The sequence below is a fragment of the Nelusetta ayraudi genome, unplaced genomic scaffold, assembly GCF_046127955.1.
Source record: "Nelusetta ayraudi isolate G7.1 ecotype Tasmania unplaced genomic scaffold, CSIRO-AGI_Nayr_v1 ptg000033l, whole genome shotgun sequence".
Taxonomy (NCBI): domain Eukaryota; kingdom Metazoa; phylum Chordata; class Actinopteri; order Tetraodontiformes; family Monacanthidae; genus Nelusetta; species Nelusetta ayraudi.
Window position 1 is genome coordinate 6,402,019 of NW_027466083.1, and position 14,399 is coordinate 6,416,417.

A 14,399-nucleotide genomic window follows, 5' to 3' on the forward strand; every position below is an offset into this window, starting at 1 on the left:
CATGGGCTTGTTGTTTCCAGCAGTGTTTTTTAGGTCACACTGTCTGAAAAGCGCAGAAGAAAAATAAATGGCTGGACTTTCTTCCCTACTGGAGAGCTCATTGATGGGCTAGAGACGCAGATTATTGCTGCAAAACATTTTTTATAATGGGAGACATTTAATGATGGTCAGATGATTTAATGCAACCTAGAGGGAAAATTAAAGGGTCAATGTTAAAATCACAGAAGATCATTTGCTGGTTGGCCTGTGGGGCTGGGTCTTCAAAAACTGCATCCAACTTCTGCCATCAAACGCTGTTTTCTTTCCTTTTGAATCTTGCTTTTGGTACTTAATGAAAAATACAATATTGTATTGAATAATGTTGGAGTTTTGTTTGCGATGAATCAATTTCAGCCTCATTGCCCAAACGAGCCAATAGATTTATGACAAGCAAAACAATCCATAAACTAGTTTCAGAGCTATTATTCATGACTTGATTTATTTATTTATTTTTGTTTTTTTTTCTTAGGGATGATCAGCATCACGAGACAAAAAGTGCCACTGGGCTTCTACTGTACTGCACAAAGAACATATTTGCAGCAACTACTGTACGGAACGTAAATCAGCTTGTGCTGCTGCGAAAACGTTGTCACTTTACAGCATTCAATCCACATCCGGCAAATCAGCAGCCTAATCTGGGGTAATTGCTGCCTTTTCGCTCTTTGACTGAGGCCTCGCGGGAGACGGAGCTGTGATCAGCCTTGGCAGCCGAGCGTGAAACTTCACTTCTGATTAGTGCGCTGGCAGAACTTATGACCTCTTCAGCGGGTGTTAATGAGCCTCTTAGACCAAACCTAATGATTATTTTAGGAGCGAGCAGAGAGAATACGGAGCGGGCAGAAGGTGACAACAGCGCAGTGTTTTACTGCCGGTGGCGAGAAGGGCTCTCGGGGTGGGGCAAGATTTTCTCTCAATTTTATCAGAGTCTTCAGTTAAAATGATCTTTTAGGGTGACACAACTCTGGGTGGTCACTGTGAAAATCGTCTATACCCGCTTCCTCCCGCGCTCAGGGTTGCGGGGGTCTGCTGGAGCCTCTCCCAGCCGTCATAGGGCAAAGGCAGGGTGACACCCTGGACAAGTCGCCAGTTCATCGCAGGGCCACACAGAAGGACAGACAACCATTCGCACTCACACACACACCTACGGTCATTTTAGAGTTCCCAATTCACCTCACGTGAATGTTTTTGGAGTGTGGGAGGAAGCTGGAGAACATGGAGAGAAGCCACGCATGCACAGGAAGAACATGCAAACTCCACACAGTGAGGCCCCATGACCCATTGCTGTGAGGCGACAGCACTCACTTACCACTGCACCCCACTATGAATATGTTTCAAGATATTATAACAACTAGATGAGGCATCAAAGATGGCAGCGCACTCATGCCAATGGAATTGCTGGAAGTAATAGTGTCACTTCTCATGCCCATCAACTGACATAATGCATCAAAATGCATCAGCCAATCGGAATGAGTTGAGACAAAACACGTAGGAAGCCGGAATAAAGTCATTTCTGAGGATTATCCGGAATTTAGAAAAGTAGTAGAAAAGAAAGATTCAAAAGTCCATGACTTAAAAATATACAAACATTAATCATGAGTCCTGTCTTGTAGAAGAGAAACACTAAAAAACTCAAATAAATGTAAAATGGTTTTGTGTTATTAACAGTTCAGGGAGTTTTTTGTTGCCCACTTTGTTTTGTTCTAATTTGGTTGTTTCCTGCAGCCAGTCAGACGGCGCTCAGCGGGGACAGGAGGTTGCTGTTGCGTAAACACTGGTTCCACAGCGTAAAAACTAATTTTTCTCTGCAAGAGCCAAATCATTTGGATCACCGCGATGGGAACAACACACGCTGCAATCTGCCAGGATCCAATCTGTCTGAGGTTTTACTGTCACAGATGCTTCCGCCGGCGGTCGACGCATTTCCAGTATAAGTCAGTGACTAGCGGCTTAAAGTGCTCCGCTTCGGAGCAGCAGCAGGCCGACTATTGATCCGTTTCATGCTGTTCCATGTGTTCGCTGACTATTGTTTTATTGTCATGGCGCCCTCTCACTTTCACAATGACTAATTGTTACGTTGCTGTGCTCATAATTACGGCTTGTTTTGCAAATATCGTACTCATTACTCAATTCCCTCCCCCGAAACACCAAGAAAACTAATTGTGTCGCAAGAAACACACCACCAGTGTGTGTGCACGCCGAGAGCAGCCGGCAATTTCTTCCACTGAGATAATATGAAGAAATGGGAAAATCCCGGTGAAACTATTAGTTTGCCTCCTTGCTGTCCATGAGCCAGAATCATCACAAAGCCGGAAGAGATAATTTGGCTCATTTGAAAAAAACAGATTTTGCCTCCCACAGTCCAAAAACATGCGTGTGAGGCCAATTGGGAATTCTAAATCGTCCGTAGGTGTGTGGCCCTGCGATGAACTGGCGATGAACTTGTCCAGGGTGCAGATGGATGGATGGATGTAACCATGAAGTTTGGTGGGAGCAGTAAAAGACAGCTGGGGCTGTCTGGACACTGGTGGTACAGTCTGTCCGTACACTGTTCACTACATCATTACCGCTGGAGGCCACTGGGGGAAATGTTGAGCAGTGCATCCTGTAATTCAGACAGCAAAGAAGAACATCATCACGTGGCAGGATTGTGTGTGACAGAGACAGAGGGACGGGTAAGTCGTACACAGCAGAGGGACTGAGATGCACAATTAGACGGCTGTCTGAAAGTTGCCCCCCCTTGTGGATGTATCATTTAACGTCCTCCCAACGTGAAGGACGAGTGAGGGGACGTTGGTCAGAGACGGTCACGGCGCTACTATGAGCCTTGAGCATTGACTGCGAACGACACTAAGGACTCAAATGAAAGAGTTCAGACTCACCTTACTGGCTCCTGGCAGTAAGTGCAGCTTGACGTAAGGGTCGGACAGCCCGTTGTAGTCCATCGGCTTGAGCCCCTGCAGAACCAAATCAGGACAAAATCAAATGAACAGAAAGTCCAAAAACTCTCAGCCAGTCTGAGTCAGCTGACTGAAAGACAGGTGATGATTCACCCAAACTTCATCCATCCAAACTCATCTTCCGGCCACACCTTGTTAAACATTTAAGACTGCTAACATCAATAATGCATTTTCAAGGATTGAATGGATGTGATGGGATAAGCATAGGCCATAAATATTAGAAAGACTTTTATTGTCTTTAAATGTGATTTTAATGTCCACAAGGCTTTTACCAAGTTGAACAAGTAACACAAGCAACACTTGACTTATTTGATCCAGTTCAATTCTTCTCTACAGTCATTGACTTTAAACCTTCGTCATGGTTCAACGCTAGCTAACCCTGCTTTTTTCTTTTTTACACTACTTTGAGGAGCAAATCAATGAGACTCTGAGAGGGATCAGAGCAGAAAGGTCACTCATACACTGACCAAATAAAACAACACTGCCGTGTGGGCGTCAGGGAGCAAAAGCTGAGCCATCAGGGCCTAGAGGGCTCTGAAACACAGAGGGGGAATAAATAGAACAAACACAAACCGAGCGCAGCTCAGTTTAAAACACAACAGCTCTCCCCCAAAACAAAAACAGGTGAGACACTTCACCTGAGGCCACTCTGTTGTGGTGTATTGTCAGTTTCACTCTCAGTTTGTTGCACCACTGCGACAGAGACTGCCATCACACTGGGCCCAATCATTTGGAAGAGGAAAAAACGAGTTCTCTGCGATGGGACATTCAAAGAGGTTTTTCCTTCTTCCAAAGTCTGTGGAAGAACAAAACATCTCATCTCTTCCCTTTTTTTGTTGAAAAAAAAAACAAAACAGACAGCTCTTTCTCTATTTTCAATCGAAAGTGTAAATTCCCCACGAATGCATTGTTAAGATTTTGATCAGTGCAGCTCAACAGGCCTCCGTGCAACTGGACTCACTTGTTGCTCTTTTCAGCAACACAAAAAACCTCCTCAGGAACGAGCTGCAGAATCCAAAGATTTTTTGGATTTAGGGAGCGTTCCATCTGGTATGCAACCCCCCTCCCCCCTTCTCCACACAAACACACACACACACACAGGCACACAGCACAACACAACACAACACACCCCTGAATTATACATGACCATTAGCCCTCAGGAAAAATAATCAGCCTTAAAAGCTTCAGAGTTTTGCACCAAGGACGCCAGCCGCTGTCAAGAGAAAACTTTTTTTTTTCTTTTACTTTTTAGGCTCTTTTTTTAAGTATATTTTCTTAATGGACTAAAACAAAAAAAGAAGAAGGAAAAACACAACACAACACCTCAAAGACTTGCACCACAGTTATCAGGCCTAATAGAGGAGATGAGCTCAAAGCCCCGGCACTCAGCAGCCAAATGACAAACTGCCATTTCTCTAACAATGCAAAACACGGCTGCCTCACATCCTGTTTGCAGAGAAAAAACAAAACAAAACAATAAAAACCCAGCAGTGCGGCGACGACACTCTGTTCCCTCGGAAGACTCCTGCGCAGACGCAAGAGCCCTTCTGCTCTGTCTCATGAGGAGGACGCGGAAGGCGGAGGAGAACCGGACAGCAAATCAGATTAGCGGGAAAACAGATCCTCTTCCCCGGGTCTGGTTTCACTTTGGCAGCGGACGTGGAGGGATTTTAGTTCAACGGGATTCAGGTCACCTGATGTGACATCACGGTATTTAAAATGCACAAAAGAGGAATGTTTTTACTTTTTTTGGGGGGGGCTCGTTTGGAAACTTTGGAGCCAAAAATGATTTTAATAGTAAGAGCAAAGAGTTGCAAGGACAGTCCAGATGTTTGACTGCAGTTAACACGCTAGTGCTAATTTTAGCTCTGGGGTAGTGGTGGGGCCCAGATTATAATCTAATCCCTTTAAATCCTGACATTTAGTAGATGGTGGCTTCTGAATTACAGGAAATGAATAAAATGCTGACACAAGAAGGAGAATGATTTCTGCATAATATGTTTTGCACTCCAAAAAAATTTAATCTACCTCATTGAAACACTTAGAAATATCTAACAATATTTATTCCTGATTTAACGTGCAGTTGTACAACCGTTTTTTCTACGGTCATCATTACTGGTTGACAGATTACGTTAAAAGCCGACAGTGACTGAATAAAACCCCTCTTTTCAGTGAGAATGGCGCAGTGGGAAGTACTTTGAGAAAAAGCTGCGGGATTCAGACGGCCAGACTGGGCCGTCTTAAAGTCTTTTATTTCCAGACGTTCCATTAAAGCAATTGAAATTCAACGGCGGTATTTAAGGGAGCGCCACTGCTGTTTTTGCAACCTGCCAATTAGCCCGATTACAACTGCTTTGTAGAAGAGCACATTTTCCTGTGCCGCGTTTTCCTGGTAAACTCATTTGTTGCTGCAGATTAGCAGTGTTGTAGTTACAAGAACCAGAGGAGAAAACAAGCCTTTCGAGAAGGATTTAATTAATTTTCTCACTAATATATTCTACTAATGTCATGGACAGCCGCGTGTTTTTCATGTCTCCCCCCCCTTTTTATTTATTTATTTATTAATTCCTTTATTTTCATGATCATTAAACGTGAACTCAAGTGTCGCCCCAGGATGTTGTTGGTTTTCCTTGCGTCTCCAGGATGCGCTGGTGAAACGACGACTTCACAGTCAGACATCAAGATGATAAATGAGCCGCAGATATATCGTTTTTATGGCTGAGACGAGAGTCGCCGCAGGGGCTGAGAGAAGCTGCCGGAACCGTTTTTTTCTTTCTTTCGCCTTTTTTGTTTGGGAGGAAGGACATTTTGTCTGAAAGCAAACTGAGCGAAAGGTAAGGAAAAGATCGGAGGTCACTGCACTCTGTGTGTAGGATGAAGTTGCGTCTCATGGTCGGAAAGTGTCGTAAACAGATTCATACCAGTTCATTCATCACGTGGGGCTTCCTGCACACATCGCTGCAGCCATTCAGTTACACCGATCGAATGACTCTCACTATTGTGACTGGTCGGGTGAATTACCTGCTGCACTTTACACAAAATGTGACTGGTTCTGAGTAGCAAATCAAAACACGGGAGAAATGTATTCTTTGTGACTTTATGACACTTTATATATCTACATACATTCATACGTTTTACATTTATAGATCCCAGTAAATATACAAGCCTATAAAGCCTACGAGCTACAAGTCGTTTGGGTAGACTAAAAATGGCCAAATGACTGGCATTATTTGCCACATGTATAAACAAATAATAAAGTGAATCAACAGAAAAGACTTGAAAAGGAATTTGATGTAACCAAAAATCAACCAACGCCAACTTAGAAGTCTACTTTACAAAGCAAATGAAATTCTCCTCTCCAGTCTTTGTCTGTGTTCCTCAGAACTTTGAATATTTGGTCCATGTGATCACACAGCGATGTGTTTACTTGCTATTTCGCAGTGTATTTTTGCTCTCTTGGTTCTCTGCACACGGCCGCAGTCGAGGAATCCCTGCGTTCTGCTGTCTGCAGCGTTTTTTAACCAACCCAACAATTTGACGCGGCGCTGTCAGGAATCACTTTTGCAACTCCAATCTGCACACCAGCCGTGACCCTCCTTCTCCCCAATCTGCTTCCCTCTTCCCTCCTGCCTCCTGCCGGCAGCGGCCGCAAATATATTCAGCTACATATCAAATTTGAACCGCAGCCCCTCCCCCCTGCAAAAAAATGTACGAATATCAACCGGCTCCAGGCCTTACATCTTTTTGGATTATTCCTCCTGAACCTCCTTTATATTGATTTCTTTTTCATTTTCTCCCAGCTGGTGAATCTGTGGGTGTTTCAGCACTTTTTTTGTTGTTGTTCCGCAGCTCTGGCCGTGTTTTCCAGCAAACGGCGTTACCCAGAGTTGCCGAGGCAGCGCTGCGATTGGCTGCTGGGGAGGTTTACGCACCGATCTCATCATGCACCTCCACTGTTGCCTTGAGGAAACACCTGAGCTGAGCCTGCAGCTGCTCTGGAACGGCATGAACGAGCTGCTGCGTCACCACTCTGATTGCGAGGGCACGCGGTGAATACTCCACTGATCATAATTACAGGGGGGGGAGAGAGAAAAAAGAATGACCACAGAGAAAAAGGCAGATGGGCGACGTGCAGAAGCGTCAGAGTCGACACTTCTGAGAAGAGAAGCGCAGAAAAAAAATCATTTCGTTTTTACTGAGTCCGTTTTTCTTCTTAGCTTCCTTAGTTTCCACTAAACTCTGGCTGTAGCTCCGCCTCCTTCTTCTCAAACAATTCTGATTGGTCTGGTCAAATTCCAACTGCCCTAAAACCATTCAGATTGGAGCCTTTCAATCCATTGGTCAATCCATGGTTACTCAAAGAATGAATCAATAATTATGTTTCATTTTAAGATAGAGACAAAACTAATTACCACGAATTACAGATAATAATTACGCAACAACAATAATAACTTCTGCAGGCTTTCCTCGCTGTTTAGTTCCAAACTGAGGAGCACTGCTGCACTGATCCATCTTCATAATAATGATTCACTATGCAAACTTTACCTGCACAATTCTCCATGGCGCTGTTATTCACGAGTTAACTCACTCCAGTCGGTTAATTTTTCAATATCAAAAACCCATAATGTTTTATCCATTTGAAGCTCAGGATCCAACAGTGTGAGTTAACCCAACGCCGTATTTTTTCCCTGCCACCCAGTGTCCCACCCAGTTCACGTGCTCCCTATTGCTCCTGGCCGGCCGCCTCCATACGTCTTCATTAGCATATGTGACTGGCCAGCGTGTGTGCAGGTGGCCAGGGCATCAATCAGCCGCAGCAGCGGAGAGCAGAACGGATGAAACGGGTCATTTATCTCGTTTGGAAGGTGCTGACACGCCGTCATGTTAGAGAACAGGGTCACTGCTCTGGATCGCCGCAGGCGCCCAGGTCAAGGATCCCGAAGGCGGCGCAGGAGTGACGGGGGAGGGACAAGCGGAAGCGACAGATGGGTCCCGCTTGACAGCGGCGGGTGTCACGGGCGATGATGGAGAGGTGCAGGTGACGAGCCGGGGTCGCGGCGCCGGGTCGTGGCGGGACAACGTTGTTTCAGAGCCAGTTATGCCCGTGATGAAGTGCCATCGATTTTGGTGGAAAGAAACGTGGCAGAAGGGCCGGCTGGTATCGACGGGGAGGAGCTCCTCAACATTTATTGGGGCGCTAACTTGCTTGTCGCCGCGACGCTGCTGCGCGCAGGTGGAATTTTAATGTAAATGCAATTGTGCGGAGGTGTCCTGATTTGTTCTCTACGTGGTGACCACGGGGGGGGGGGAATGCAGCTGCTGCTGCTGCTTTAAAATATGCTGCTTTTTCTCATGTTCAATGTCTACATCTGATCTGAAAGGTTTCATCTACTGGAAATGTCGGAAGACGGAGACATCACACTTGTCAAGGGACACAAACGAGGCCACATGGGGGGGGGGGGCCGAGGCAGGTTCGGCGAGGGCGGTCGGTGTTGCACTGGGATCACTGGGTGGGGGCAGTGGGAGTTGTGGTGGGGGGGGTCGAGGGTCTGCGCTACTCACGGTGTCTTACCTTCTTGTACCTGGGAATGGGAAGCTGTTTTTATTCCGACGAGCAAGACGGAGCAGACAGAAGCATGCAAGAAAGGTCGGGTGAGGAAGAAAAAGCAGAAAACAACAATCATGCAAAATGAAAAAAAAATAATCATAAAGCAGCCACTGATGCAACGCGTCAAACAACATATAGCAGGCAGATGGAAAAGAAGGGGAAACTTGACCCCTGAAATGGCTCCGACGTCCTCATACAGTAACTGCGAAACTCGATGACAAATGAAATGAAAATTAAGTGCTATTTTTTATTTATTTTTTTTGCTTGTCTCTATCTTCATTTTAGTTTCAGAGGTGTTCAAAGTCAACATTTCAAGTATGTTTACATTCCAGCATCGAGAAAAGCAAACACTGATCGTAAACACATGCAACGATTTACCCTCAACCAGGAGGGGGCAGTACTGCGAGCTGTTAGCGGACGTCGTTGAAGAACCTAGTGGTGTTTGTTATCAAAGACTACGTCAGAAGCCCTGCTTGCTTCTGATTGGCCAATACTCCTTGCCTCTACCCTTCCTCCGAACCCTCGTCCTCACTTTAAGTAGAGGCAAGAAGCATCAGCCAATCAGAAGCAGAGGTAGGGGCCAGTCTTTGACGGATGTTTTGCTGCCACTCGGGTGCAGTTTTAACATTGAAAAACATTTCTGCCGGTGACTCACACAAACGGATGCATCCAAACGATTCGTACATCAGAATTAAACAGTAGCAGACCAATTAGTATTCAGTTATTCATAGTAATCCATATTCCATATCCCAATTAATTTATTTCTTTTTGCTTCATTTTAATTCGACAAATATATTTGTTGTCAGCCATTGCGATAAAAGCTGCTGTCGCGCTTCAGATTTTTTGTTTTTGTCCCCCCCCCGCCCCCGAGACGCTGACGCACAACGAGCGCCGCACAAAGCGAAGACAAGTGGCTTGGCGAGGCGGCATGAAAACAGAGGCGAAGAGGGGTAATGAACACAACACAGGAACGTCTGAGGAACACAGCCAGCCGAGTGTTGTTGCGCGCTCTCACACGCGGGCCTGCGTGGGCGTCGACGATGAAAGCGCCGTCTGCCCGCCGCGGAAGACGCGGCGAAGAATGAAGGGCTGCGGCGGAGTGTGCGAGCGTTGAGGTGGGGGAAAAAAAAAATAAAGCGTAGGAGGAGCGAAATAAAAGCAGGTCTCCGGTCCACCGTCTCTACGCTCAGCCGGTCTGAGTCACTGATGAGGGCGCACTTGTTTGGTTAACCACGAGGGACATCACTGTCACAGTGGAAGTGAGGGAGTCAACTCGGCCACAGGTGAGCCGATGATGTCATCGCCGTCCTTATTTTTAATTTCAAGGAAGTGCTTCCTCCAGCGAAGAGCGTCATTCTTTGGCATCCCGGCCCAGAATGCATCTGTTTCATAAAAAAAATAAGCTACTGGGCCACACGGTGGCGCAGTGGTTAGACTCACAGCAAGAAGGTTGAGGGTTTGATTCCAGGCCTGAGGCCTTTCTGTGTGGAGTTTGCATGTTCTCCCTGTGTCTGCGTTGGCTCTCCGGCTTCCTCCCCCAGTCCAAAAACATGACCGTACGTGTGAATGGTTGGATATTTGTTTGTCTCTCTCTATGTGGCCCCGCAATGAACTGATGACTTGTCCAGGGTGTCACCCTGCCTTCACCCTATGACAGCTGGGAGAGGCTCCAGCAGACCCAAGCAACTCTGAATTCAGGAGGAAGAGGGGTACAGAAAATGGATTGATGCAGAACTAAGTTCATCAATCAATGTAATGTTACTAAATAAGAATTAAAATCCACCTTCAGCACGCAGCGGGTGGATTTTATGAGAGAAAGAGAAATAAACTGATCAAATAAATCTCATCAGGGGAGAACAGACGGACAGACAGAGTGAAATTCTGCCCTTGTATCAATGACATCAAAGTCCCGATCAATAGCACAAAGTCCCTGGTGGGCCGTATGGCAACCCTGAGTGACTAATGTGTCATGCCGCCACGACGGGTGTCGCACTTCAATTATCTTAGGCCAGATGACCCTCCTTAGATGTTTTAGAAAATGGGAGGATGCTTGTCATCCGTCTCTTCTGTCACGGTAAAATCCCACCACAGGAGGAAGTGCAGCACAGGAAGTGCATCAGGCATCTCCATCCATGCATCCATTTACATTACCAGCTTACTCGTTAACTCAGGGTCAAAGACAAACAACCATCGCACTCACATACACACGTACAGTCAATTTAGAGTTCCCAATTCACCTCACATGCCTGTTTTTGGAGTGTGGGAGGAAGCTGGAGAACCCGGAGAGAACCCACACAGACACAGGGGGAGAACATGCAAACTCCACACAGAAAGGTCCCAGACCCGGAATTGGACCCACGACCTTCTTGCTGTGAGGCGGCAGCGCTAACCACTGCGCCACCGTGTGGCCCATTGGGCATTTCACGTGATGCAAAAAAAAAAGAAAAGAAAAAAGAAGGTAATCTGAATGCAATTGAGTGGAAATCTGACATTTTTTAGCCTGTGGCAGCGTCACTCAGTCGATCAGCAGCAGTTTCGGCTGCGGCAAAAGTAACTTGTAGCTGCAGTAAACTCACTTTAGAGGGAGACAAAGAACCAATAGGAAGCCACCAACCGCCTTAACTGGTCGTGAAGAAATTCAATTGGTCTGGTATGAATGGTATGTTATGTTTTTTGTTATGTATGGTATGTTGGCTTCCTTTCACAGATGTCCCCCCCCCCCCACTCCCCCCGACACTGAGGAGCATCATATTTAGCCCTCTGTTTACAGCCTCCTGCTTAAATGGCCGGTGCTCTGAACCTTTTGTTCCGACGGGACTAAAAGAGGGCGGTGCCAAAACACCTAACCGGGCGTGTGGTCACTAAACTAGGAGCTGTATATGTGCCCTTTGTGACATCACAAAGCGGCTGATTTCCAGGTTTCCCAAATTTTTCCAGGTGATGGCATTAGCTTCTGGCCTGGGACCCCTTTCACAAACCAACGGACAGACAATGCTCCAAAATATGTAAAGAAACATCAGCTTTTAGAATGGTTTTTTTTTTTTTTTTACTTGCTATTCAATAGTTACATAGATTTGTTAAGAACAAGAAGGGGAGCTTTGCTGGTGAATTTTGCAAGATGCGAGTTTGTCAATTAGTGAGGAGCGACAACAGTGATCACAGACAGAGTGCTCGACCCTCTGCACTGCTGAACAGACGACACACACACACACACACACACACACACACACACACACACACACACACACACACACACACACACACACACACACACACACACACACACACGTTTGTTCGACAGAGAGAGAGATCAAAGGGAAGACAGGTGGGGTGTGGAGGGAGCGGTCGGCTCGCTCAGCCGAAGCCTCGTTCTTCTTCACGTCGGACCTGCTCCTCACGTTCTCTCCCCTCCTGATGGTGTTGTGAGTCTGCGGAGAACATCTTGCAACCCCCAGCCACCTCATTAGTCTGCCGCCTCGCCTCGGCGACACCTTCCTGTCCTGTCCCCTCCCCGACCTCCCCCATCTTCTCATCTGAAGCCACAAAAAGATGAGAACAGACCCACGTAGCCACTTCACATGGTCTGTGGACGGCTCTGCAGCCTGATCCCCGCCATTTGAAAAAAACTAAAACAGGAAAAAGACAAAAAAAAGTCCCTTGTCTAATTTCAACCCATTTTCATCCGAAGAGAGATGAGATTTGCGTCCGAGGTCGCCGTGATTTATTCAGGGTGATTCCTTAAAATGTCAACATTGTCACGCAGTGATGGAAGCCTTGAGACTCAGCCTGCGTTATCTGGGATTCATCTGAGTCACCGCGCCCCACGCACGCACACACACTCATACACACACACACATGCATGCACACACTCACTCACATGCACACGCACGAACACACACATACACACACTCACTCACACGCACACACGCATGCATCCACACACTCACTCACACGCACACACGCACACACACACACACACGCACACACACACACGCGCACACACACACACAGGCATACACGCACACACACAGGCATACACGCACGCACACACACACACACACACACACACACACACACACACACACACACACACACACACACACACACACACACACACACACACACACACACACACACACACACACACACGAGAAGTGGCGTTCGCTCCAAGCTATTTCTGTCTCGCCTACATGCATGTGTTTCCCTTTAATTAATTCAATCCTGTTCTGGAGGCGGCTAAGTTGACTTGTTCCCGTCCTGTGAGCTGCAATAATGGACGGCGGTGTCAGCTTAATACGACATTTAAAATTTCAGCTTCAAAATTACCCAGATCATCAACTATTTTGTGTGACAGGTTTTTCACGCGGATCGCACTCACACGGATTGCCCTCAACTCCATCACCTCTTTATTTGCGAGGTAATGTGACATTTTCAATTGAAATTTTGCTTGAAATTCAGGATATTTTGCGGAAACTCAGCCGTCATTTTTTTCTTGTGAATAAAAATGCACTTTTACATATTTTCCATATCATGTGACTGACTCAGTGACGTGTCACAAATCATCCCTGGCGCACTTCACTGATTGAGACTGCAGTAATGTTGAAAATTAAAAGGAAATCACTTTAAATTTAACAAAAAAAAAATTACTCAAGTGAAGTGAATGTCTATTTGGTCCATGAGAATAAGAAAGACGACGGCTGCTTCAGGTGTTTGCTCGGAATCAGAAATGGAGGTTGACTTGACTGGCACGTGACAGCTGCTGACAAAAAGTGTTTTTCTCAGAAGAACATGAAAACCGTAGAAACTGAAAAGGGCTGTAATTGCTTTTAAACATACAGCAGCAACCATTCCTGATTGGGCCGGATCGGATCGACGCCAGGTGAGAGGAGTCACGTGGCGCAGAAAGGCTTCAATTATCCCAGAAATATAGTCATAAAACAGAGTTAGAATCAAATTCTCAGCCGCTGCCTGCCACTCACGCTAACAAGGCCGCCAGTATCAGCTGCACCCTGACGGCTCTGCGACCGCGGCTCTGCGGAACGTCCGTCATAAACGATCCTGATTGGCACTTTCATTGTTCGACGTTGTTAGGTCGTGCAGCGGGGGACTTGCAAGAAAAACTGGATGTGCACCTGAGAGCACTTTGGTTAAGAGTGGAACAGCACAAGTGGAGTATTTTTTTATTTTTTTATTTTTTTAGAGGCATGAAAACCGGGTTAGTCAAGAGCAAAAAGTCAAGGAAAAGAACAGAAAATAAAAATTGCACCTGAGAATTAAAACTGAGAAACCTCGTCAGTCATCCGGTTTCAGGTGGTAGAAAAAACATTTCACGATCTGCAGTCATGACAATTGAAACAATCGCACGTAACGCCCGTCGCCCCGCTCGTTAGCAATATGCTCCATAAACAATTAGCGCTTCCTGAGACTGAAATATTTCCGTCACAAAGACACGTGGGACGTGTCAAGCTGCTATTCCGCGGCCTTTATGCCAGCGCGTGTAGGCCGAGGACGCGAGGGAGGGGACGCTCCACATGATTCATCTTCAGCGCTTGCGCCGCTCGAAACGAAAACAGCTTGAAAATTAAAAAAAAAGAAAAGATAAAATAAGTCATCGTCGACTGAATTGAATCAATCTGTCTTTTTGCCAACGCATTATGAAGGTGGTGCTGTTGTTTTAATGACTGAACAAAGCCGAAACGGTTCCGGCCTTCCTGGGGATCGGCGAAGACAAAACTAGCTGCTCCCAAGTGCGCGTGTATGTGTGTGTTTTGGTTACTTGTATTTGTCTCACAGTT

At 46.2% G+C, this 14,399-nt stretch overlaps 1 protein-coding gene across 2 annotated transcripts in view; it reads right to left on the minus strand.

The window, feature by feature from the left end:
- Nucleotides 1–14,399, minus strand: part of doc2b (double C2-like domains, beta) — a 69,102-nt gene that overhangs the window by 21,752 nt on the left and 32,951 nt on the right. For both annotated transcript variants that reach the window (XR_012927355.1, XM_076031980.1), the window contains exon 3: nt 2,919–2,993. Coding sequence is in view for 1 of the 2 variants with exons in the window: in XM_076031980.1 (XP_075888095.1) it covers nt 2,919–2,993 (75 nt within the window). In the remaining variant the exon portion in view is untranslated. The remainder of the gene's footprint in view (nt 1–2,918; nt 2,994–14,399) is intronic.